We start from the raw sequence: 26,360 nt of genomic DNA, 5'->3' as shown, positions 1-26,360 counted from the left end.
TTACGCTTCCTTACATCTGATTTTTTTTCACTCACATTGTAGACTAATCTTCCTATCTCAATCTCTTTCTCATTTAAATCATGTCATCTTGTAACGAGGTGTAATCAGTGTGATAATACACGGGCCAGCCAATTAATATGCGTCAGTATTATTACTTACACTGATTACATAAGCTCTGTTAGTAAACTCAGATGAAAGATACGGCTGTTAGTAGGCTATAACCAACTAAACTGAACTGAAACAGGACTTCCCTCACCTCACATCTCTTCTGCTCTCCCTCCCATCCTTTATCTTTTATCTTTCTCTTTTCTTATCAAACACACGAAGTCTGCGGCAGCGGACGAGGAACATTGTCTGCGTGCGCGCGCGCGCCAACTGTCTGTGTTCTTGTGTGTGTGTGTGTGTGTGTGTGTGTGTGCAGTGCGCGCACACATGTGCCTCTCTCAGTGATGTGAGAAATCAAGAGGGACGCATCTCTTAAGCCTCCTTGAGGTGGGATTTCAATTTGACGCAAAACGTAGCGCGCATCTTCGCTCTCACATAGGCTACTCTCCTTGCATGTGTGTGAGTGTGCGCGCGTGTGTGCGCGTGAGCGTGTCCGCTCGCTGCAGCTCCAGCGTTGGGCAAACCCTCTCACTGCTGCACTTCAGCCAATGTGGAACAACTCGTCCGCCTCGCATGGCTCCTAAAGAAGCGGATATGCCCCAGTGCCTCGGGAGACTGACGCCTTCACTGTCTTCCTCTCCTCCGCAAATGGTCCTCTTGGGGTGAGTGTGCCCTCCGTCCAGCTCCGTTTTCACATCAAGGTCTAGAGCAGGAAGGTTTGTTTGTGCATTGCAATGTGCTTCGTTGAAATACGGCTGGCTGACGGTTACTTACTGTACTAGTGCTAAGTGACTGAGTGAGCTTGGTTTCAATTACACTTCATCTGTGTCAGTGCCACAAACTGGAGGATGATAATTAATTTCACTTTTTTTCTGTCCCCTGGAGACGATGGAGCTTATGAGGTTTGAGATTTATGTGGTTTGTTTGATCTATTTTATAGTTGGTTCTGTCATGCAAAAGTCGGATGTTTAGTTCCAGTCTTTCTACAGCCTAAAATATTGTATGTTAAAAGCCACGTCACAATACTTCCTGAATGCTGCAATAACAGTATTTGTAGGTGTAAAAGCAATTTGATGAATGTTTGATTGTCCTTCGTGGATGAGGTTTTCTCTCTCCCACGCCTCAGCAGGTTCATTATATGTTTGCGATTGTATGCTGTAATTCTTTTTCTCTTATGAATAAGGTGTATCTTCAGTTAAAGTTATGTATTTTAATGGTGCATACTTGTTTAAAACCTGTTTGTCACTATTATGGGTAGTTAAATAAGCATTTATTGGAAGCTATTTTTTAGACGTGACAAGCAATCATTTAGAGAACTTTTATGTAAGGTATAAACCTGTCAGAAAAGCATGAGAGGATGTGTCTTTGAATGATGGCATCCTTACCATATGATATTGTGCTACATTGTGTGTGTGTGTGTGTGTGTGTGTGTGTGTGTGTGTGTGTGTGTGTGAGAGAGAGAGAGATTTCCACTTGGACCACCCTGTATGATAGAATGACACTTGCTATCTTCACTGTGATTCAGAGTCTCATTTTCTTCAGATATGAACTTTTTGTCGTTTATACACATACCAGAATGGAAAATTCTCCAGCGTATTAGTTTTTACCCATTTTGAGTAAAATGTTTTCATCATTCTTTCATTATTTTTTCCTTGCAGGAAGATTAGATGCTGTTTTTTAGGTCTGAAACCAGATTGAGTGAGGTATATTACATCCTTCCATCTCATTTTAGTATACCATTTTCATCCACCGTCTTCCCCAGCTCTGCACAAGTCTTAGGCCTCTATTTGAACAGAGGATGAATGCTTTTTGTCACGCTCCAAAGCATCTTTACTCTCTTTTTCTTATTTTTTGCTCCTTCTTCAGTTTTTGTTCACGTTTTGTTCATCATGACTGATGATGGCCCCTTTGAAATAAGCCTTTGAGTTTAAATACTATAAATGTGTGAACAAAGGAAAGATAGTTTAAAGGATAAATTACAGTTTAGGCTATTATATAAAATTAGTTTAAAATATTTTTTCTAGGTCACTAAAACATAAGAACATCTGAGACATTTACAGACACTGTACAGATGTTCTTGCTTCAACTCAATATGCTCTTTAGATCATTTCTAAATCATGCTGAAGAACATGATCTTCAAGTTTTACACAGACTTGTGGAGTTCATGCAGCTTGAGTGCTGCTGTCAGTAAAGCAAAATGTCAAATTTTTTCAATCCCACCTAAATTATATTGATAACCATTTGTTATGGAAAACATTGTAAATTAGAAAAATGCTAAATGGAAGAATTTGTGAATTCAGAATTTGAACCGCAAAGTATAACATTTTGAATAAAAAATGTGAATGATTAAAATCATTTCATGCACCAAAAGGATTATTTTTTTGCACCAACACCAACACCAACCACTTACTGTGGTTTAATGACACCCAAGTGTACATCGAAAAAAAAAAGGGGATTCCTCCATTTTCAGTCACTTTAATACTTTAGCTTGTTAGTGGGATTAGTGCCACATTTCTCATTCACAGCCACGCGCACAGAGCTATGGTAATAGCAGTCATTTGATCCCACTGTACTCCTTACATGGCTTGTTGATAAGTCTGTAAATCCAGTGTTACAAACTAGTGCACTTTCTCTGTACCAGCCAGTGTCCAAAGGTTGTTTAGAGAAAATGGTGATTTTTGGCCTGTTCCACCTTTCGACCTTCTCAGCTGAATGCAAAAATGAAAATCAGAAATTGCATAATTTGTTTGATAGTTTATTTTAGTACAAATTATTTTGTACCAGTACCATTTTTTAAAACAAAATTTCCCCCAAAAATCTAAATGTTTACAGTAGCTGTGTTTTTCTCCCACTTAATAGATGATTTCAATCATGATAACTCCCTCGGAGTGAATTATTTAACCAGTATTTATTGGAATGGTGCAATGAATGTATATGCTTGATTTTGGCTTATGAGACCTGCTGCTGCTGCTGCTGTTGCTGAGCATGTACAGTACAATAATTTTTTCAGCTTTAGTTAAAATAATAAAGGACATGCTGCTGCAAGAATATTGTAAAACCTCCCATAGCAAATCTCTACAGCTGGTGCTGGGGAGGAGGAGGGGTAAACAGAAGTTTTTTTTATAATCATGCAGCAGGGCGATCGCAGGCTAGGGTAAAACTATATATGGTTACGTGGATTAGCAAGTACGTCTGGTTGGCTAATGCCACAGCGTTAGATAAACGAATCAGCGCTCGGTTAGAGTTTCATGACTGAACTATGTATATAGATGCTTTTTGAAGCATGATGAGAAGAAAAGCAAATACTCCCACTGAGAAATTTATTTTTTACACAAAATTGTAGTATTGACTGCATTTGTCAATCTAAAAAGTTACTGTAAGAAAAAAAAAGATCAAACTTTTCACAAGAAATATAAGTTTATCAGTAACTAATAACCTATATAATATATATATATATATATATGTACTGTATATCAAAATCATTTATTCTAATTTGGATATTTATTTATTATTTGACATTTATTTTACTCTCAAGAGCCATACTTTTTCTGAAGGTTAAACATCTCTTTTTCACTCTTTTTAAGATTGTCAGGCCTAATTTGTACCCTATTTGGAAAGTGCCATATATGTTAGACAGCAGTGTGAGGACTTTTGGCCTCCCAGGGAGCAACCTTCCAGTGACTCATAACTTTACACTGTACCGCAGTGTCAGTGCTTTCGGGTTTCAGACTGTGCAGCCATGTGGTGACAACGGAAGGCAACGGCAGCTCAGGAAAATCATTAGATTGTTTTTCACGTTAAGGTTTGGTGCTACAAGCAGGGCTCAAAGCCCTTTGCAGAATAAAAGACAGAGATTACAGCGCTCCCAATATTAATGACTGTTGCACCACATGCAGCTTGGGATTATGATAAAGGGAGGAGGGGGAGAGGATAAAAAGGAAAACATTGGACTGGCTGAGGATATTGTATTATTTGTGTGCTTTTGGAACAAGTAATACATTTATAAATAGCAAACACACAAGGTTTTCCAAAGGAGACAAATACATAGCTGGAAGTCCATTTACAAGTTCTTTTTGACTGAAGTTAATAACTCATGTTCATGTTTTTTTTTAAGGCTGAATTGTAAAGGTAAGATCTGACAAATCAGCACAGGTCAGCTTTCATTTTTAACGTGAACCCCAATGCTAATCAACGGTCATGCGTCACAAAAAATGTCACATTTTGACGTCTGTGACATTTCGAACAATATTTTTTTTACAAAGTGGTCAAGCCTTTTTTCAAAGGGACCTAATGAAATGTGTCAGTTTAGTGTGTTATCAAAAGAGCAACAGACAAGGACGGCTCAAGACCTCAGCGTGATGCAGAAGGACAGTCAGTCATGTGCTGTTTTATCTATGGCAGACAGGGCCTGATTTATGCATAGGCATTCAAGGCACGTGCCTATGCTAGCACGTCTCCTCAATTACAATGAGGAGAAATAATATATATTTTAAAATTATTATTAATTTTATTTCACTATAATGGAGAAGATGGTTTTAGTTTAGCGTTTGTCGTCGAGTCATAGACAATACTGTGTTAAAAAGCCTGTGAGTAGCACTTCATCATTTATAACATGAGATTTTGGACAAATTACATAGAAACTGAGCACCCATGTAGTGAGTTTACTTTCGCCCATGAGACCCCAATTATGTAGTGAGCACTTAAGATGTGGTTATGAGTACATCAGATGACCACTTTCCCCCTCTCTTAATTTGAGGCACCAGTCAAGGACTTTAACTTGGCAGTATGGGAACACTCCCAACAGGAGTCTGTCCAATCATTTAGAATTAATGTAAAGTGGAGGGAGTTGGTCAGTCAGCTGAATATATCTGAAAGATTGGTGAGATATTTTTAACTTGTAGAGCCTCTTCTGCATTATCAACACAAGTAAGACACAAGTGTAATAAAATACATTTTTATTAACAAAAGATAAACAAGAATAACTAACACAACAATAAATGAATACCATGAATGATAAAGGAATAAAGTGCATATGACGCAAAAAATACAAGTGATTAAGTTGGGTGTGGCTATGGCAGAGTTATGTTATCTTAATAAACTGTTGTTTCTCTAAAACCAATAAGGTGAAGAACCTTATTATGCATTAATCAAATAAACAAAAGTTTATTTGTTATTGCATTAGCTATATTACCTCTAATATACAACAATGGCAAGTTCACTGGAAAGAGATTTGGTAAAGTGATATATTTACGTTCCACGTGGTCGAGTGAGCAGTCCGATGGCGTTGACTTCTTCCACTGGTTGTGCTGTGTGACAATGCAGTGGGGAAAGGCGCCGGACTACATTTCAACAGCTCTGTGGGATGCTGATCTCCTGGAGCACCAAAGGGTCCTAAAATCTGGAACACGCAGATGAGGCCCTGAGGTAGGTGCAAAAGGTCCTTAACAATTTGGAACACGCAGACGAAGGAACCTTGAAGTGAAGGTTTGCTCCCCTGAGCTTAAACCTTGTTGCAAATGTCTGTTTGTCTTTTGCCTCTGTGGGCCAGACACTCAAAACTTGGTCAGTCCTCTTTTGTCTCTCTGGCATGGAGACTTGGAACGTGCTGCATCTGTTATTGTCTCGCTGGACGAAGACTCTGAACGTAGTGTTTGTTAATGTCTCTTTCCTTACAGACTGGAGGCTCAGAACGTGGTCGTATCTGTTGCTGTCTCACAAGCTGTAGACCCAGATTATGGAATCTGTTGTCTCTCTGGATGAACCGTTGTATCTGTTATGTCTCGCCCGTTTTGAGATTCAGAACTTAGTTGATCTGTTTCTGTCTCACCTTCGCAAACCCGAGACTCAGAACAAGTAGTGTCTGTTGAAAGGGTGCATTTATCCCTTTCCGGTGAGGAGGAGATTGCAATTTGGCGCTTCTCCATTCCAGTGCTGTGATTGGCTGGTGGATCAGAGGGGGCACACACAGTGTGGCCCACCCTTCTTTATCCTGTGGAACTCATTTGCATAAAGCATACAGTTAGAAGACCTTAAAGTGTCTTTAAAGTTTTACCAATGCATTTCTCACTTTCCAAACCACCACCAGAATACCTTTGGCAATATTCTAAACAAATAGAGTCCAAACAAGATGGGAAAAGATTGAACTGACATGCATTCATTTGTTCATTTACAGCTGAATTTGTGTAAGATCTTGCACTACAAATAGCTGTCACTGAGAATAATTATTTCTCTGAGTAAGTATGACATGAATGTGTGTAGTTTACATCAGTTTTAAGGTTTCCAAACATAGTTGTGAATGGATTTGGATGGATCATTGTGGTCTATTTGTTTCAATCACTGCTGCTGCATCCGGAGGTCCTGAGGAATTTTAATGGCAGTCACAGGCGAAAATCTTAGGAATTAGTCTCTAGATGGTTGAAAGGGGAAAAAATGAATGTGGGCCAATGTGAAGTCTTGTCCTTCCTGGTCTTGGTACCAGAGGCCTTCTTCTTGCCCTCTAAGAGGTGGCTGGCTGTTATCAGCATCTTTATCTGATGGTGTTTGACAGTTATTTTGTGTTAGTCCACCAAGATCCAATCAAAATGTACTGTAGCAAACTTTTTTTCCACTGTTACGAACAGAGAGGGGCCCTGTCATAAAACTGGGCACTGGAATGTGCTGTTCACCACAATAGCTACAATATAACCTGTAAGTTGATGAAAACGTATGAGATACAACATCTACCAGGATACAAGCATCGTAATGCGGACAAAACACGTATTTCTGACATTCACTGTTCAAAAACCTTATATGAGCTTGATTTTGGTACATTGTTAATAATATAATGACACATGCAAGTGTCTGATCATATAAAGCCACAATATCAGCTCTAAAATCTCTCTCTCTCTCAGACTTCTTGGTGGGTTGAAAGCTTGCTGGTAGTTGGTTGATTGCTTCGCTCACAGGCGCCATCATAGAAATAAAAAAGGAAGACAGAAAATCAAGTCGTCAAATCAGCTCAGTTCAAACTGATGGTTTGAACCAGGCGTGATATTAGAAATACCATGGCTAAAATATTCATGCATTCTCCACCATAATACATTCAAATTCATATTTAGCAGTCTGACAGAGAATCGTGGCTAGATAATCATTATAACAAAAACACAACCATTGTATGATATGAATTATATTTTAATATATATATATAACAGTTTAATATTTTGTTTTAATAGTATATGCCTACAAAGTCTTTATGATTTTATAATATATATATAGGCCATGTTGTCTCTAAGCATTAGAGAGCATTTCCCTGCTAAATGTTACAATGCTTCATTCACACATCATGCTTCATTTGCATTACAAAACATGAATACTTTTTGTAGGTTTTACACAACAGCTGAGTACAATAGCACACAATAAAGCTTCCGATGCACACACAACAATAAAACCAGCAAGTGCGGTTATATCACTGCGATGTAAAAGGAATACTAATTATATCTCTGTGGTAAAAAAAGTCATATCAGCTCACAAATCCACAGCCAATCTTATTATCCACCCAAAATCATGAGATTAGGACAGATTTTTCATTTGAATTCCCTGGTGGAACTAACCCCTAAATCTGAGGTCTCCTTTAATGCAGAATATAGAGGTTGTGTACATCAGGTTGTGCTCCAAGTTGATGGGATTTAAAAAACTGAAGCAGGCATAAATGAGATCTGAAACACAAAGAAACATCTGAGAATATGATGACATTAAATAGGGACGTAAGATGATGTTTTGAACAAGACATTGTTTGGGACATTGGCTCCCCTGCCAAAAGAAGAGCATTGGAAGCTTTACATATCTATATGATAACCATTCATGGACACAGCTGGATGAAAGTGTGGGTTAAATTAACAAATAAATATGCTGAAAACCTAAAAAAAAATGCTTATAGTTATAGAGTTAAGTCTGTTCCTTTTTTACAGTCGTTTTCAATAGGAGCAGCGGGCCTGTTTGAACTGACATGCTGCTAAAGTGCATGAGGAGAGTTAAGAGGATTACTTCTGCAATTTTAGATTCAATGCATTACTCATAATCCTGGGGTTGACGGTGGCCAAATTGTCAGGGTCGAAGGGGGACCTCTGCGTGTGTGCCTGTAAGGTCCCTGAGAGTGAGAGAGTTGCGGTTTAAAACCAAAAAAAATTATTTTGAAAGAATTTTCAAGTTGTTTTCCAATCACAGTGAATGACAACTGAGGCTTTTAACCATATAAAGGTGATCGAGGCTTCTGAAGTCAATACAATAGCTTTGCATGGCTGTCAGGCTATTTTTTCAGTTGTTTTTTACTGATAATCTCTAGTTGAACTTGAGAATCAGATCAGTCTGATTTGTGAATTAATCATTCAGACAGCTTTTGTGAAACAAAAAGTAATTCTTTCCTAAAATGGACATCATTACTTTTCTCATGAACACTCCAAGAAGAGCAAGAGCGGTTGTCAGTATTTTCAGTGAATAACCACCTGGTTCATTCATGTTCATATGGATTATTTTTATGATAATTTTATGGTGCTGTTGGGTCCTATTTGAAGCGTAATTTATTGTAATTGGCTGGAAAAACATAACCCGGGTGTGTAAATGATGGGAGAATGTAGATTTTTAGGTAAACTATCCCCTTAAGATTCCGGTCTCTATATGTATAATGTCAATGTATTTTTGCCGCGTACTCTTCGAGATGAGAATTATTCACTGCAAATTATTGATGATGACAGTAATGATGACAGTAATTGCTGCCATCAAGAAACACGATTACAACACTAAAGTGTTGCTGGGTCTTCTGGTATCGACCATTAATACCTTCCACAAGAGTAAACAGAATCAGTTGCACAAGTGTCCACCATTAGTTTTAATAATTGCCTCTATGTGGCTTTGAATGCCTTCCCAGGATATTTCAAAATCATTTCCCTGAACACCACAGTGAGTACTTACAAATGACCCAAAGATTGTTTTCAGTCCTAATCATTTTCACGATTCAGTTGGCACTCACGAGACGCAGGTGAGCCACTACCATGTGGATTTAATTAAATTACAGAATCAATGAATCAATCAGCAATCGCCATCTGTTTAAGGACAGATGGTGCTATAAATCAGAGATTGGTGGGAGTGCAGATGCTATGAGAGATCTCAAGATGTTGGCATGTGCAAGACAATACAATTCTGTATTGTGATTGTATGTATTAAAAGCATTTATCTGGAAAACCACAAACTACAGTGTTACAAACCCTTTTTGGCCTTGTACCAAATGGCACCTGCATCACTCCTCTGGGTCTGCCACATGGCCTGCTGGGTAATAGTCCACCAATGCCATGAAGTCCACACCTCAGCGGGCTCTGCAAAAGTGCAAATCGAGGGGCATAAAATGACCTATGATACCACACAACACTGATACCAAACCAGAAATATTTGCTGTTTGAATCCACTGTATATCATTTAGCATTATAGTTCATATTTTAAAATGTACATTATTACGTAACAGCGATATAATACTTTATTAATAGTTTGAATTAGCTTTTATTGTTATATTTTCAGTTATAATATTAGATATAATTTTAGTTGAATTTTTAGTAATTTTGTCAAACTTTTTAAAAGAATGTTTGTTTATTTTTATTTCAGTTTTAGTTATAGTTTGTATTTATTTACATGTAGTAATTTAGTAGCCAAGGCAACATTTTTTATTTTTTGTTTAGTTTAAGTTTATTTATTTATTTTAATTAAATTTTTTTTTTGGATAACAGTTTTAGATGTAGTTAATAATAACAACTCTGTTACATTACATAACCTTTTTAGACAATACTATGACTAAGTAGCTTCCTCTCAGACTGAAGCAGACTGAGGTACGTTTAACCTTGTTTGACAATCACTGCCATAATATACTGCATATTCTGCAGCCTGGACGAAAGTACCCACCATATTAGCTCTAAAAATGGACAGGACACCAGGCTCATTATTTTGAGATGCTGATTAAATCGTTAGCAGGGGCAGTTCAATGACTCAAGGAGGATGAGTGTTATCACTGTCGAGTCAGATAAGCTTACGGAGTGAAAATCAGACACCGAAAGAAACTGCTGCTGCCTGACGGATGACAAGGTGTCCATTTGCATTCTTCCCTGTTACTGAGCCTGCCAGACATTGCAATGACTAATAGTAAATGATGGACAACAGCTGAGTGAAATGAATATGATACAGAATGAAGTAGTCTTGGCACTATATTTATCTACATGCTGAAACATTTATTTGACTTCGTATAGCCCAGCCGTGGCATGTTACAAATTGTGTGAACGTGGAATGTGTACAACATTATTAGAACTTGGTGATCTGAGATAAGGAATCTTAAACAGAGTTATGGGGTTGAGCTGTAATTTAAACCAGTGCTTTGCTAGAATTGCTCATATACGGTGTTGGGGATTAGAACAAACCCCTAATCGTTAATAATAAACTATTAACATGAATGATATTTAAAATTGTACAGTTTATTGAGGAACAACAATTTGTGCTATTACTTTTCTGAGCAAGACTGTAAATCCAGTTCATTTTCATTGTGTTCATTTTCCCCTGTGCATTTCAGTTTATTCTGTTTGTTTTAAACTTATTTGTTCACACACACACACACACACACACACACACACACACACACACACACACACACACACACACACACACACACACACACACACACACACACACACACACACACACACACACACACACACACAATATATATATTTATAGGTGTGAATATTCTCAAAATTATTTGCACATTCGATATATTCTGTTATTATTTCAATGGAAACTTATTTCAATGGAAAGTTACTGTGAGTAAAAATAAGTTTAAAACATCAAGTACCTTAATTTATACTGTATATGTATGTATGCACGCACGCAGAGTCAACATCATCTAAAGTGTTGAAGTCTGTCACAGAAAACATGAGCTTATTGATGTGAATGTGATCCATTTGGTTTGCCGTTTTAGTCCAACTGTAACTCCTGGTCGTAGACTTCAGTATTTATTTATTGTATACGCAGGGTTATATTTCTACTTTTTCCTTTTAAAGTTTAATGGTGCCGCCTTCAAATATTTAGTAGTAAGCAAGCTGTAACCTAGTGGCTATTTATGCTAAGTTAAGGAACTTGCACAAAAGTAGTGTTACCGACCCTCTATATCACTTAGAGGAGTGCCTATTTTTGATTTGGACTAGCAAGCAACCACTGGCATCCACCCATAACACATTAGAAACCACCTAGCAATTCCCCAGAACCACCCAGAACACCATAGCAATGCATCAAAACCACTTAGAACACTTTTGCAGCTGTATAGCACAGCCCTGGCAACCACTCACCCAAGCACTGTCAGTGAGTTTTGCACAGCCATAGTTGAAATTGAAAGCAAACTGGCAAATTATTCACAGTCCACCAACTGGTAAAGCAGAATTTTTAGCACACACACCATCCATTAGCTTTTTCAGTACATGAGGAGCTTATTCTCATCCAAATTGCTAAAAAGAGACAACAGTGAAAAATTCTGTGCATCACACTTTTCCCTGCACTTCCACACACATCTTTGATTGCTGATGTGTTTACACCATTTTGTTCCTCTTAATTCAGGTGTCATGTTTTCTTGCGTGTCTGTATTTGCCATCAAGTGTTGAGTTATATTTCATATATGATGATTCAAAGGCCCTGCTCATCTTGCTGGCAGTGCTTTACCCCCCATCTCCCATGTACTGGCAGCCTCATTAGAGAGATGAAGCCTTACTGTAATGAGAGAGCTTGAATGCAGGTCACTCTGTGTCAGCTGTGACTTCCACCGCTAAACAAAACACAGACGCACAAAAAAAAAAGAAGAAAAAATTGCTTTGACTGCCAGGATGTTGTGCGCTGAGGAAAAGACAAAACTAGGCCATCTGTGCTTGAGCTGCAATCACTGCCATTTTATTAACTGTAAACTATCTTGCCATCCCTCATTCTCTCCCTTTCTCTCTCTCTCGCAGGAGTTATGGTCAGTAAGGAGGCAGGCCGCTGCACTCTGTCAAGCTCAGAGTCTGACTCGGAGTCTGGCGGGCCTTCGCTGGAACAGAGCGGAGCAGACTCGGTACGCAAGCGAAACAAAGCCCTGCAGGTGCGCTTTAAAGACATCTGCGAGGCGCAGAATGAGGCCGCCCATCGAGGTGCCAGAAACCACTCTGTTTCCTGCAAGGTCATCCACCGGAGGTACATGACCATGCCGGCACGCCGTTCCATCCCGAATGTCACCAAGAGCACAGGTGTGCAAACCTCACCCGACTTGAAAAAGCGCTACCAGACTTTCCCCTTCGAGCGCAAGAAGGGAAACGTCATCAAACACACCGCTCTGGTGGAGAACTACCCGGGTCAAAACAACGGCTTTCTCAGTGACGTGAAGGGTGGGGAGCGAGCGGAAAGGTGCGACGGACGGGTGCAGCAGACCCGAGTGTTGCTCCACACTACTCCGCAGTGCAGCGACGCAAAGGACTTATGCGCCGGGCTAGACTGCTCGGATGGAAAACCCTGCCCTGATCCATTAGATACGGTCTCTGATCAGTCGGACTCAAGGAGAGACGCCAACATCCCGGGGAGTGGGGCCAAGCACAAAGGATTATCAAGTGAGAGCGAGGCAGGGGCAGGCCAGCAGCCCAACTGTGCCTCCTCAACCACGCCGACTCAACCTCTGCAGGTCAGGGGTGACTGTTCAAAGATTTCCGGCCCTATTGCATGGACGTCTTTGACACAAGTTGAATGCCTGGAGAGTCCCTCAGGGAGCTGCAAACGCAAAAAAGACACAGCACAGCTGAACGGATTGCAGGGGCAGTCTCAGGCTTTGCCTCATTCGGCGAGCTGTGCTTCCCAGGCCCACATACATGCCCACTGTCACAGTAGCCAAAAGTCTGGCACCACAGAGACCAGGCAGGGCACAAGGGGGCAGATGATTGCTCTCCCCGGGGCCGATGGTAATGTGAAAGCCAGGCTTCAAGCCATGGAGGCTCTGATCAGCTCCAGTCAAGAAACCATCAAAGTGCTGCTGGGGGTCATTCAGGAACTGGAAAGAGGAGAAGCACAGCGAGAGGGGTGAGTTACAGTGTTCATGTACTATTCATCAACTGTATTTGCGCAGTTTTGGTGTTTCAGGTTTGTTTTCTCAATGTGAAAAAAGGCAGCATCACATGATGTACGTGTTTACAATATACATCTGTGACACGGTTTCAAAAGTGTAACCGTAACTAGGAATGCATCAATTTGAAAATTTTCGCCGATAAACTTCACAAAATATTTTAAGAGTTTTTGAATGCTTGTATTTTCTCTAAAATAAATATAAAAACCTAAATACTAAAATCAATCATTTTAAAGGTTAAGTGATTTTTGTCATCACAACATTACATGGTACAATATGAAAAATGGATATTCATTTAGCAATAAAGAGCATTTTTTTAGCAAAATGTAAATATACGGAACATACATTTACAATATCAACTGATATACAGCATATCCAAATATCAATAAATTAAAAAAAAATCTCAAATATTGGAGAGTGACCAATATGGTGCTGATAAATTGTGCATCCCTAATTTTAAACAACTTGACAACTCAAGTAAAAAAAAACCTTTGTTGCAATGAAATGTAATTATTGACAGATCTTTTCTTATTTGTTGTGAACTACATCCTAATTAAATGGATTATTGAAAATAAAATAAAAAAATCACTGTGGATTTGATTAAATTAATTGGTTATGTTTGAATGGAGAGAGAACTGAATGCAAGCTTGCAGACAATTTGCTAGAAAGTGTTGGCAATTATGCATGGACGTACTTTTCACAGTAAGATCAATAACAATAACATTTATAAAATAAATAGGGTGAATTTAAATTTTATGATGACTTAAACTGAAGACTTCGTGTTTAAATAAAGTTCTTTAACGATGCAATACAATCCTTATTCCTTACATACAATATCTGCTTTAAAACGTTCAGGCCCATTTGTCTAGACTTCCATGTTAAGTGTATTTGTATGTTTGTATGTAAATGTGATTCTTATTCATTTTTCAAATTATCATTGTCGGTGGTAATCAGCAGGGCTCTACAGAAGTGGTCCATATAACAAGTTGTAAATAATCTGCAATATTCCTTTTAGCCTGGTGTTGGTACCAAGTTACAGTAGGTAGTTAAAATCACGTGTTATTGACACTTTTCTTTCTGAGCATTTATGCGTTTAAATGCAATTGTTATGGAAATTGGGTCATTTATAATAGACACAAGTATCCAGAGGGGACCCAAGCAGTGTTTTTGTCCTTATCCAAATCATTAAATAAACCTTGACAAGTGCATGAAGTGAATTAAACTGTGACACGTTTTTATGAATTAACATGTTGAAGATCAGTAAGAACACTGACATTTGCTCTGGGATGAATTAATCGTAACGTCATATAATTTATGTATTGTTTCAGTTCATTGTAGTGTTGAGTTCACAGTACCATAGTGAGTGTGTTGTAGAAATGTTAGAAACAGTTCTGTTCACTTACACTAATGTTACTATCTAATGTGACGCTTTTCAGTTCCCTTTCGAGGGAACTCGCGATGCGTCACTTGACGCTTTGGGAACGCCCCCAGCGTGAATGCGTCTGAGCACCAATGTCAACTAGTCCAATGGAAAGAATGAGCGTCACGGGCGGGTGACGTCATGACCAGGAAGGCATAAGAGCACATCCGGTGAAACGCGGCATTAGCTTCTGTGTCTCAGCAAGCGATCTGTGTTACTCTGTCTCTGTCTATTTATTGTTGTCTGTTCGATATTATTGGGAAGAGTTATGGCGAAACAACTTTACAAACTCTGTGCTTCTCCCTGCCCGCGTTATTTAACGGGTGGGGACACACACGAGCTTTGTGTAGTTTGTTTGGGAGTGGAGCATGCGGTATCAGCCTCCGAGGGGGCTGATTGCAACATTGTGAGAAGCTTTCGCTTCGCATGCTCCACTCCCGCCTGTCACTTTTCGAGGAAAGTGGCCAGGCTCGCGATCCTCGGGGTGCAGGACACGCGTCTGCCGAGGCAGCGCGGAGAATGCATTCCTGTGGATCGCGAATAGGATCTCGTTACGGGGTTGGAGACGGGTCCGCGGATCTTATCTCCTCCCTTTCCACGAGGGATCCAGTGCTCTCTCTCCGGTCTCGGAAGCCCGCGCTGCGGTCTCTTCCGCCCGGGGAGAGAAATCAATGCTTCAGTGCTCTACCTCCGAGGAGGTAGATGTGCTGGGCATTGAAAGTGTACACAATCATGGGGGAAGTGGATTTGCCATCTCTTCCCCAGCGTATGAGAATTATATATAGCCTATATATATATATATATATATATATGATAGTTTATATATTATATATAAAATAAAGTGTATATATATAAAGAATGTATATAAAAAATATATATATATATAATAATAAGCTGGTGGAGGTGTTTACTAAGGCTGTAGATAAATTAAATATTGAATGGCCAGCAGAAATAAGGGGGCACTCGTCCTTAAAATAAATTGTACGAGTTTCCTTCTCTCTATTTTTCCACCTCCATCACGGGGCCTTCCATTTTTCCCGATCTGCACAGCGAGCTGTCTAGATCATGGAAAAAGCCTTACTCATTTTTTAGCCCCACATTCATGTATATTCAGATATTTGGGGGTTAAGAGAGTATGGCTATGGGGCAATACCCCGGGTAGAACAGACACTTGCGAGCTATGTCTCCCGGTTCAGTATCGTCCCTGAAGGCGTCGGCTTCTCTCACTAAACCATTAAAGAAAACTATTTTTTAATCTAGTGGGAAAAGCATATATGGCAGTGGGTCTAGCACGAGCCTGCTTGCACACTATAGCAGTGCTGCAAGCATATCAGGCTGACCTGCTGTGGTATTTGGCAGAAGTGAGGGAGTTTGGCCCGATGGGGTTTGAGAACTCCGTCGGGCCTCAGATTTATCTCTCAGGGATGGCAGCCAAAGAAATGTGGTCACTGAGAGACACCTCTGGCTCAATTTGATGGGAATCATGGAGAAAGATACTAGATAATCTCTCCCTCGCTATGTCCAACCCACTGGGGCTGCTGGGCGTGAGCAGCTCCAGCCGGCTAGTTTCTCATACACAACACAGCAGCCAAAGCCTTCAAAGCAGAAGCCGGATCCGAGGACCGTTCTTCATGCTGAGAAGGCTGCGGCTCAAAAGAAAAGGTCTGGCGCCACGGCGTCAGACCGGTGAGGGCAGCCCCAACCGGGGTGGAATGGTGTACACCTCATTATACGGTGCCCTTTCCATCTCTGTGCCCTCAGGGGACCGTTCTGCCAACCCCGCCACCCTTGGTGCTTCGGGGCGCAGCGTTCTCCAGCGAGCTTCTGGCGCAGCGTCAACTCGACATTGCGTCGGACTCGCGCCCTCTGAGGGGGGTTCGAAAACAGTCAGTTCGGGTGGTTCCTGCCAGTATGTTTCAGGTCCCCGAACTGGCTGTCTTTATTACACCAGAGGCCAGCCTCGAGGGGCTGGTTCCCTTGGTAGATTTTCTGGCAGCGCGGAAGCTACTGCCAAATATATCTCTATGGGTAATGGTAATCTCTCTGGTAATGGAGCAAGGGGTAATGGCCCTGTTAGCAAAGAAAGCTATAGAGCAGGTGTACTCACCCGACATTGCGTCGGGTCTTTACAGTCGTTATCTCATTGTTCCAAAAAAGGATGGAGAGCAGCGTCACATACTAGATCTTCGTCTGTTGGAGTGTTTGGTGCTGGAACTCAAGTCCAAGATGCTGACACTCAAACAGATCGTGACTCAAATCAGATCCGAGGACTGGTTTGTCACGATAGATCTAAAAGACGTATACTTCCATATCTCCATCCTCCCTCAGCACAGGAGGTTCCTGAGGTTTTCTTTGGGGCAAAGAACACCAGTATCAGGCACTTCCTTTCGGTCTAGCTCTATCACCCCGCACATTCACGAAGTGTATAGACGCAGCTCTGGCCCCGCCAGGCTGCAGTGTATACGCATTCTGAATTGCATAGATGACTGGCTGATTCTAGCGGAATCAGAACAGTTAGCGGTTCGGCACCGAGGTGTCGTTCTCGCTCATATGCAGATGTTGGGGTTGAGGCTCAATGCCAAGAAGAGTGTGCTTTCTCCAGTACAGAGAACCACTTTCCTTGGTGTGGTATGGGATTCAGTGACGATGCGGGCCACTCTGTCGCCCGTTCGTGTAGCTGCTATCCTAACAGCCACAAAAGAGCTGAGGCTAGGCCAGTCACGCACTGTAAAACAGTTCGAGAGACTGTTGGGTCTTGTGGCAGTAGCGTCCAACGGGATACCTTTTGGCCTGCTGTACATGAGACCTTTGCAGTGGTGGCGCAGGACCAGAGGGTTCTCCCCGAGGGGAAACCCACTTCGTATGATCAAGATCACGCGGCCGTGCCTTCGTGCCTTGGTTATATGGAGGAAACACTGGTTCTTAACCCAGGGTTCGGTGTTGGGAGCTCTTTGCCATCGAGTTGCTATCTCGACAGATGCTTCCCTCACCGGCTGGGGAGCGGTATTGGAAGGCCGCTCAGCTCAGGGCTTGGGAGGAGTCATCATCTCGCTTGGCACATGAATTGCCTAGAGATGATGGTCGTCTTCAATGCGTTGAGACATCTCCTCCCAGACCTGAGGGGCCATCATGTGTTGTTCTGAAACAGTGACTGTTAGGCCTCAGGGCAGCAGCGTTCAATGTGATACCCTTTGACCTGCTGTACGTGAGACCTTTACAGTGGTGGCTCAGGACCAGAGGGTTCTCCCTGAGGGGAAACCCACTCCGTACGATCAAGATCACGCGGCAGTATCCCCGCGCCTTGGTTATATGGAGGAAACTCTGGTTCTTGACCCACAGACAACACGTTGGTGGCCTATTATTTTGGTCCCTCAGGAAATTACGCTGTCTGAGGGCAGTGTATATTCCAGGGGGGCCAGAATATTGGAGCAGACACCCTGTCGAGGCAGGGGCTGAGGCCAGGGGACTCCACCCCGAGGCGGTGGAGCAAATATGGGAGTTTTATGGCCAGGCAGAAGTGGATTTGTTCTCGTCTCAGCATACGACGCACTGTCCACTCAGGTTATCCCTCACTCAACCAGTCCCCTCGGGGCTGGTTGCTATGGTGCAGACGTGGCTGAGGCTACGTCTGTACGCATTTCCCCCTGTTGCTCTGCTCCCAGGAGTTCTGGAGTGATTCCGCCAGGATGGAATAAGCCTATTTAGTAGCACCACCCTGGCCGAGCTGAATTTGGTTTGCGGACCTAATTTTTCTCCTCGACGGACCTCCCTTGGAGGTCCCGATCAGGAGAGACCTTCCGTCTCAGGCAGGGGATGCAATATTGCACCCCCGGCAGGGGATTTGGAAACTGTGGGTTTGGCCTCTGAGGGGGCCCAACTCATAGAGAGTGGTCTCTCAACCGAGGTTGTTGAGACCATTCTAAGCTCCAGTGCTCCCGCTACGAGGAAACTATATTCACTATTTCGAGAGTTTTTCACTTCTTGGTGTTACCAGCGTCAGTGGGATCCGGTTAACTGTTCAGTAAACACAGTATTCGAGTTTCTGCAAGAACGCTTTGTATCAGGTCTATGTCCTTCCACGCTTAAGGTATACGTGGCGGCCATTGCGGCTTTCCACGCCCTGGTGGGTAGTACATTTTTGGGTCGAGACCCCCTGATCACTCGTTTCCTTCGTGGCACTTTAAGGCTGAGGCCTGCAACTTGCACTAGGGTGCTGGCTTGGGACCTTGCAATAGTTCTAGAAGGCCTATCTGGGGCTCCCTTCGAGCCCTTAGATTTGGTCTCAGAGAAGTTCCTTTCTTTTAAGACTATTTTCTGCTAGCTATTTCGTTCCTATTAGAGTCAGACCTTCAGGCCCTTTCGGTCCCCACCTGCCTTGAGTGCACCGGGGATGGGCAAGGCATTCTTACCCGAAACATGGATATGTTCCAAAGGTGCCTACCATTATTCCGAGGCCTATTGTGCTGCAGGTTTCTGTCCTCCTTTTACATCTGCGGACCAGGAAAGGCTGAACCTCTTGTGTCCAGTGCGAGCACTGGATACTTATGTTCATCGGACATCTTCAATGAGGAAGTCCGACCAGCTATTTATTTGCTTTGGATCACCTAAGAAGGGTCTTCCTGCTTCTAAACAGACGGTTAGTAAGTGGATAGTTGAGGCTATTTCACTTGCATACGAGTACTCTGACCATCCGTGTCCCTTGGTGGTCAGAGCTCGCTCAACGAGGGGTATGGCGGCCTCTAAAGCCTTGTTATTTGGGGTTTCTCTCCAAGACGTTTGTGATGCGGCAGGCTGGTCTTCACCGCTCACATTCGTCAGGTTTTACAGTTTGGACCTGGATGCTGCCCCAGGTTCTCAGGTGCTTAGTGCTTAGTTCCAACAGACTGACACTCAGGTACTTGGAATTCTGGCGTTTTGGGTATTCTCGTTCCCAAAGCGTCAAGTGACGCATCGCGAGTTCCCTCAAAAGGGAACGTCTCAGGTTACTACTGTAACCATAGTTCCCTGAGAAAGGGAACGAGACGATGCGTCACCCTGCCATACTTCCTGCATCCCTGTGATCGGCTTGCTTCGACTTTTTGAAGCTAATGCCGCGTTTCACCGGATGTGCTCTTATGCCTTCCTGGTCATGACGTCACCCGCCCGTGACGCTCATTCTTTCCATTGGACTAGTTGACATTGGTGCTCAGACGCATTCACGCTGGGGGCGTTCCCAAAGCGTCAAGTGACGCATCGTCTCGTTCCCTTTCTCAGGGAACTATGGTTACAGTAGTAACCTGAGACATTGATTGTGAAGCATTTGCCTCCATTGTGATTTGCAGTCTCTGCAGTCTTTAATCACATTACTGCAATATTTAACACTTTCTTTAAAGGAAAATGCAACGTCACTATTCATTCGTTAAAGGGATAGTTCACCCAAAAATGAAAATTTTGTCATCATTTACTCACCCTCAAGGTGTTCCAAACTTGTATGAATTTCTGCTGAACACAAAAGAAGAATTGCGAACATTTTGAAGATTGCTGGTAACCAAACATTTGATGGGCCCCATTTACTTGCATAGTATTTTTTTTCCATAGCTGTTTGGTCATTCATACAGTTTTGGAACACCTTGAGGGTGAGAAAATAATGACAGAATTTTCATTTTTGGGTGAACTATACCTTTAACTGTTACTACTTTATGAGCACATTTTTCTGACAATAACAAAAAATATGTTTTGTCAAGTGTTAGATTTTGCTGTATTTGGTCGAGCAGTGGTTTGGGTGGCTTGCCAATGTATTAGATTTCTCCAATACATAAAATGAGTAAGCTTGACCAGAGTTCATGTGGAAAGACGAATTTATTGAAGGTTTGTAGTGTAGCAGTCCTTCAGCAGCGATGTTAGTATGTCACCCTTCAACAGTCTTAACCCAAAGTTCTGTCTGTGAGACAGAACTTTATACATGAAGACAATTGGGCTACAAACAATAGAAAACTGTTAGGGCCTCCCACAGGAGATAGATCTACCCTGCAATCTACTCTGAGCAATGCTGTTGCAATGCACACCAATCAGTTTCTGTGGGCCATACACCTGTATGGGCCATTCAGTTTCTATAGGCCAAACATCTGTATGGGCCATTTGGTTCACACCTTTACAGACACAGATAGAGTTGATCACATTTGATACACAGTCACAATGTAAATGAATCTGATAACTGAAAATACAAAATCTATCACAAGCAACAGTAGCAAAGGGATGCGGGGCTTAGTGAAGTGTCAAGTCATTGGCTGTATTAGTTATTGTTCACAAATCTAGAAGAATAATGTTTGTGCTGGAGCTACTCTTGTGTTGCACTATAGGCCTGCTTCATTTAGCAGACAAGGTCACTGGTAAACAAAGCATTTCTAAAATGATCCATCATACCTGATTTATGAATGAAAGGCAGGTAGTCAGCAGGGAATATGTATTCAATTTCAGCAGCTTGAATATTTTAATTTCACAGCATTTATGGTGTCGGTGCCACACAGGTATTATCCGGCACTGTGAGCAACATGAACATCCATTTATAACAAGTGTTTAAATCTTTTAAATGCACTTCAGCTCCATTTTCATGTCAGCATCTTTCATGAGTGCCAAAAATTCAGGGTTATGCTTTGTGTGGTGACTGTTGAAATTGCAATATGGGAAGCAAATGAGTTGAAAAGATGCTTTGGTGCCTGTTGAAAGCCACTTGCGCAACAACACAGGGACACTTCAATGTCAGATGTCATCCTGCATTCCCTAATACCTGATGCTGCTCCACAGGCACAGAGCCTACCTCACTTTCTCTCTGCCGCTTGTGACGGCCTGCCCGATGAGAGGAAAGAGCTCGATACAATCAGTGCTCCTCATGTTTAATAATGCCCCTCCATTAAGTGGACGTCTCTTCTGGTTGGGATTCTAGAAGCTTTAGAAGTGCCTGCCTCAGCTGTTGGCCGACGGGACGTGACAGTTTATTTAGTAAAGGTCGATAAGAGGCGCTTCTGGAAATATTAGCAGCTCTTAATCCCTGGTAGACTTCCAAAAGGAATGTTAGGCATTTTATGTATTTTATACATATACATTACCGGTCAAAAATTCAGGTCAGTAATATATATATTTTTTGAAAGAAATTAATTCTTTTATTTGTAAAGATGCATTAAATTGATCAAAAGTGATCAAAATGTTCTTGTGGCGTTGGAGTTAAGATCCAATGAACAAATGTCCTTGTGGGTTCAAAGCACACTTCTGTTAATTAAAATTAGTTTTTCAGATTTTTAAGCATAAATTAAGCATTTGAAAGAAAGCTGCGGCACAACCTGGATGGCCAAGTGGTTAAGGCATTGGATTTAAGATCCATTGGACACATGGTAATAACTCCTGGTAATAAAAAATATGTTTTATATCGTAATAATATTTCACAATATTAATGTTTTACTGTTTTTTTTGTGATCAAATAATTTAAGAGAACTACTAGGTATCTTAATAGTATTCTGAAACCAATAAAGGCTTATTTACATATCCCTAAAAAGTAATTGACTTCACTGAGCTCTGCCCCTATTGTGTCACATTCTGTTGGTGTTTTGGCTTCGTTTTCATGGACTTTTAGTTTGTATCGCATTATTTCTGCTATATTTTATTATTATTATTTTTTTAAATAAAATATGTATAATAATGTCTAATGTGGTATGAATTGGATTGAATACTTTTTTTTACATTGGCTGGAATAAATTGTGATAATTGTATCTGATGCTTTTCTTTTTTTATTGTTAAATTAAGCAGCAATGTGATTTAAAAACGGAAAATCTAAATCAAGGCTTCTCACAGTCAAATGCATCTGAATCCTCAAAAGCAACTAGAACTGATTACAAAATCCTCTCTGGATACCTTGTGCCTATTAAGAGTGACCTGGCATTTAACCATAGTTCTGGATAATTTATCTGAGATTACTCTTTCTCTATCCAAACACAGAGATCCTCTGTAGAATTGAAAAAGAGATTTTATATCTCAATGAGACAAACCTGGTAAATAAAGAATGACGTGCGAGAAACCAAAAGTTGCTAAGGTAGGATCGGTCCGTAACATTTTTAGGCTGGGCTCAGTGAGGGGTAAATTAGGTCCTGTTCTAAATGGTAGCACTTTACGTCAACCTGCCATACCATTACCCATTTAGTATGGTAGACGTCTCGTCAGCAGCAAATGGTTGGATTTGTGTACCTTAACTATTCCTTGAAATGAGTCAAATTTGCCACTCAGAGCTGGTCTAAAACTTCTAGTCTCAGCACTTAAGGTCCTTGAGGCATTGCTTTGGGCAGTTAATGGCCCTCAAGCCTAACTCACTGTCTAAGGAGCGCTGGGCTTCTTTCTATTCCTAAGCCAGGAGTGAGGGAAGCAAGGCGTATTTTTTTAGAGCACAAAACCACTACTCAAACAGCCTCAATTAGCAGTGCCTCATCAGGCAGCCCTTTCATCTTCCAAAGGACAAAGTGCGTCTGTTTTTTGCGTGTATGTGTAGCTTCCATCTTCCACAATGAGTGTGGGGACTATTATTAGAGGCAGGACCTCTGCGCCTGCTCTCCCACATGCTAGGTGTCATCAGAGCAGCTGAGCTCAGAACCGATGAGTGGCTCAGTGTGGGCACATGAAAGCCCAGCCAGTCTCCCTGGGTTAAACCAGCCCGAGCCAAGAGTTTGATGTTCTTCTCTGTCTGAGAGCAAAGCTTTTAGTGCAAACAAAGCGTCTGCATGCTGCTGACAGCCAGGGTGGGAAGAGCCTAAAATGCCAAGCACTTGGGAGCCCTGGCATGGATGTCTCTGGAACACCGGTGTAGAGCCTTCAGGTGTTAATCCAGCTTTTAGTGCTGATAGAGACGTGCTGCACCTGGGCATTTTTCCAGTTAGTTAGCTTTTGCAGGGTGTAGCTTGCAATAGAAAAATACTACAGTACTGCACAATATTATCTGTGCACTGATTCATCAGTCTAACAGGATTTAGGCCATTTTTTTTTACATACTGATCAGAGTAGGTAAGAATTCACTCCATGTCAAACAGTGAAATATTACTGTAAATAAATAAGCAATATCACACAAGTAGCCATGTAATATTGCTTGATTGCCTCGTGCTGTAGGCAATCACAGCTGTGCTGATATAGAGCCATATCGCACAGCTACGAGTGTGATATTGTGTGATATTGCTTTTATACAACAGTTCGACATGAAGGGATGTTTTTAAATTGACCAAATTAAGTTTGTGTCTTTCACGCTCTATGGCAGGCAGGAGGGACATATAATTACTTAACATGTTTTATATAAGTGATTTCTTAAGTTACTTACGCCTGTCGGCTGTGTACGGACGTTGGTTTTTGCCGTTATCTTGTATTGAAGTCTATGGGAAGTCTAGTTTGTTTTCCCCCAAAAAGGGGCGGGGACGAAATTGACAGTTAAGTTCCCGAATGTGCCGGTTGTGCGTTTACTATAATGTAATCTTTTAAACTTTGAAAGGATGCATTAAATTGATCAACAGTTACAAGGAAGACAACTTTCCACTCAAGCTTTTTCCACTCAAGTACGTATAGATACTAAACACAATGAACATTTTTCAAATGCTGGCATGAGTTTCTTGTTTTTTAGGGAGGCAATTGCAAGATAATTGTCAAGGAGGAATAAATGAAGATTTTGTGTTGCTTTGCTAACTTTACTGATCCCTCAAATGAGCAACAATACAACATTTTGTTCACAAGTATACTTAACACATTTATTTTTTCCTCTCACCGAGGCTCATTTCACCATAATATTAGATAATTGCAGCTTTTTTAATGCAGTACTTTCCAAGGACAGTCACTGGGTGATGTATCCAAATGGAGATCCAGCCGCCTGAACTGCTTTTTAATCATTATCACGACTGGCTCATTAGTATGTCAATGACTTCCGCAGCCTATCCAGACGGCAACAGATTGTCAGTGTCTGGATGACAATGGGATTTCGCAAAGCATGCTCTGCTGTGGTTTGAGGGCATTTGGATTCCTTTACACTTCTAGTGCATTTCCAAGTATTCACAATACATGACAATGCAAACAAGAAATAGTCAATGATGCTGCTAAGGCACACTAAATAGCTCTTTGAACACCTTAGCAATCCAACGTTTAGTTTATCCTGTCAAGCGTTCATTGTCACAGTTGTTAACACAGCAGCTTTCTTCTTCCATGAGGGCGTTTGTCATCACGACAGCTTTGTTTCCAGGTGGACCATTAAATAAATCCTGTAGAATTCAACCAATCAGATGATGACTTCAAAACTCCTGAAGTGTTTTCAATTTTGTGTGCCATATGCATCAGACTTTCAGCCAATGGTACGTGGGCGTGACGTCTGAGGCTGAGACTAACTTAACACTAACTACACTTTGTTCAGAGTAACTTGTTTGGGAAGCGTACTACACTGCTTGTATATAATCTTTTGATTCACTAAAATTAACTAGATAATAAGATTCATTCATTATGTAAACAGACTCATCAGCGGTCACTCAAGGTGAGTATGACTGTCCTCTCCATTAGGTCGTCAACTTGTGGGTCATCAGATGGCTGTAGAGGCCGATCCGCGATCCACATACTTTGGTGCAGTGTGGGAAGAGGAGAGTGGTGATCGTTGGTGGTGGTTGAGCCTTTTTGTCTTTCTCCTGTCGCTTTGTCTCTGCGGCATGGCAGAGTTCTATTTCATGACGTGCAGCACTTTCCTGCATGGATTTCTTCCAGGAGCTCCTGTCCAGTGCAATGTGTTCCCAGTTGCTCGATGTGATGTGGCATTTCTTCAGAATGGCCTTGATGTTGTCCTTGTAACATTTCTCTTGAAATCTGAAATTCTCTTCTACAGAATCTGTTTGTGAAGACGTGCGATGTTGGACATGGGGATGACATGGCCGGTCCATCTGTAGACCAGGAGCCTGTACGTGATTTTGTTTAGCTTGGGGTGACTGTTGCACTGACAACCACCACACGGTCTTTGACAGATCTGGGTCAGAATTCAGTGGCATGGGGTCCAAGAAGACTGGGGGCCCTTTTCTGCTGCAGCCTTTGTCCGCCTTCCCAGTCGGGGTGATGCTCCCCTAAGGCCAGCCATCACCCATCATCCTCCGCCTGTTCCACCGTTGAGTTCTTGGTTGGATTGGTCTTTGTCAGGGATCTCCCCCTCAACCTTACCGTCATGGATGGGCCTACAAGGAGCATAGCTCCAGGCGGCATTGCTCTCGGGATCAAAGGACCACACAAGCCTCTCCACTATAGGGGCTTTTCATAGTTCCTAGAACTATTGGCGGAAGTTTCTAGATTTTGACTACGCCAAGTTATGTCACAGGTCGGGGCGGGCCAATCGGGCTGCACCCACCCCTCAGGACCAGTACCACCCTTGGGGAGTCGGACAGAGGCCAGGCAAGGAGGACAGACAACAAGACTTCAAAGGAATAATAATTTATTAAATATAAAATAGGATAAAAGATTTAAAGGTTGAGTCTTCTGCACAGGGTCGTTCCGTCCGAGGACAATCCAGGTGCGCGTTTCAGGTATGTACTCTTCTTCACGGTGACAGACGGAGAGCTTATGGCTGGAGGCCTCAGGCTGGAGAACTTCAGGCTGGCGAGCTTCACTGCAAAGCAGACAGGTGAGCATATGGGCACGTACTCTTCTTCACAGGCGACAGACAGGGGACTT

The 26,360-nt window shown here is 41.8% G+C and overlaps 1 protein-coding gene across 2 annotated transcripts in view; it reads left to right on the top strand.

Moving 5' to 3' along the window:
* The first annotated feature begins 414 nt into the window (after positions 1-414).
* insyn2ab (inhibitory synaptic factor 2Ab) overlaps positions 415-26,360 on the top strand; it is a 60,542-nt gene continuing 34,596 nt past the window's right edge. For both annotated transcript variants that reach the window (XR_008808919.1, XM_056266316.1), the window contains exons 1-2: positions 415-767; positions 12,111-13,203. Coding sequence is in view for 1 of the 2 variants with exons in the window: in XM_056266316.1 (XP_056122291.1) it covers positions 12,116-13,203 (1,088 nt within the window). In the remaining variant the exon portion in view is untranslated. The remainder of the gene's footprint in view (positions 768-12,110; positions 13,204-26,360) is intronic.

This window comes from Rhinichthys klamathensis, unplaced genomic scaffold (assembly GCF_029890125.1).
Source record: "Rhinichthys klamathensis goyatoka isolate OS25496 unplaced genomic scaffold, OSU_Roscu_1.1 h1tg000247l_1, whole genome shotgun sequence".
NCBI classification, from domain to species: Eukaryota; Metazoa; Chordata; class Actinopteri; order Cypriniformes; family Leuciscidae; genus Rhinichthys; species Rhinichthys klamathensis.
Note: the sequence above shows the minus strand (reverse complement) of the source record. Positions and strands in the feature narration are given on the sequence as shown.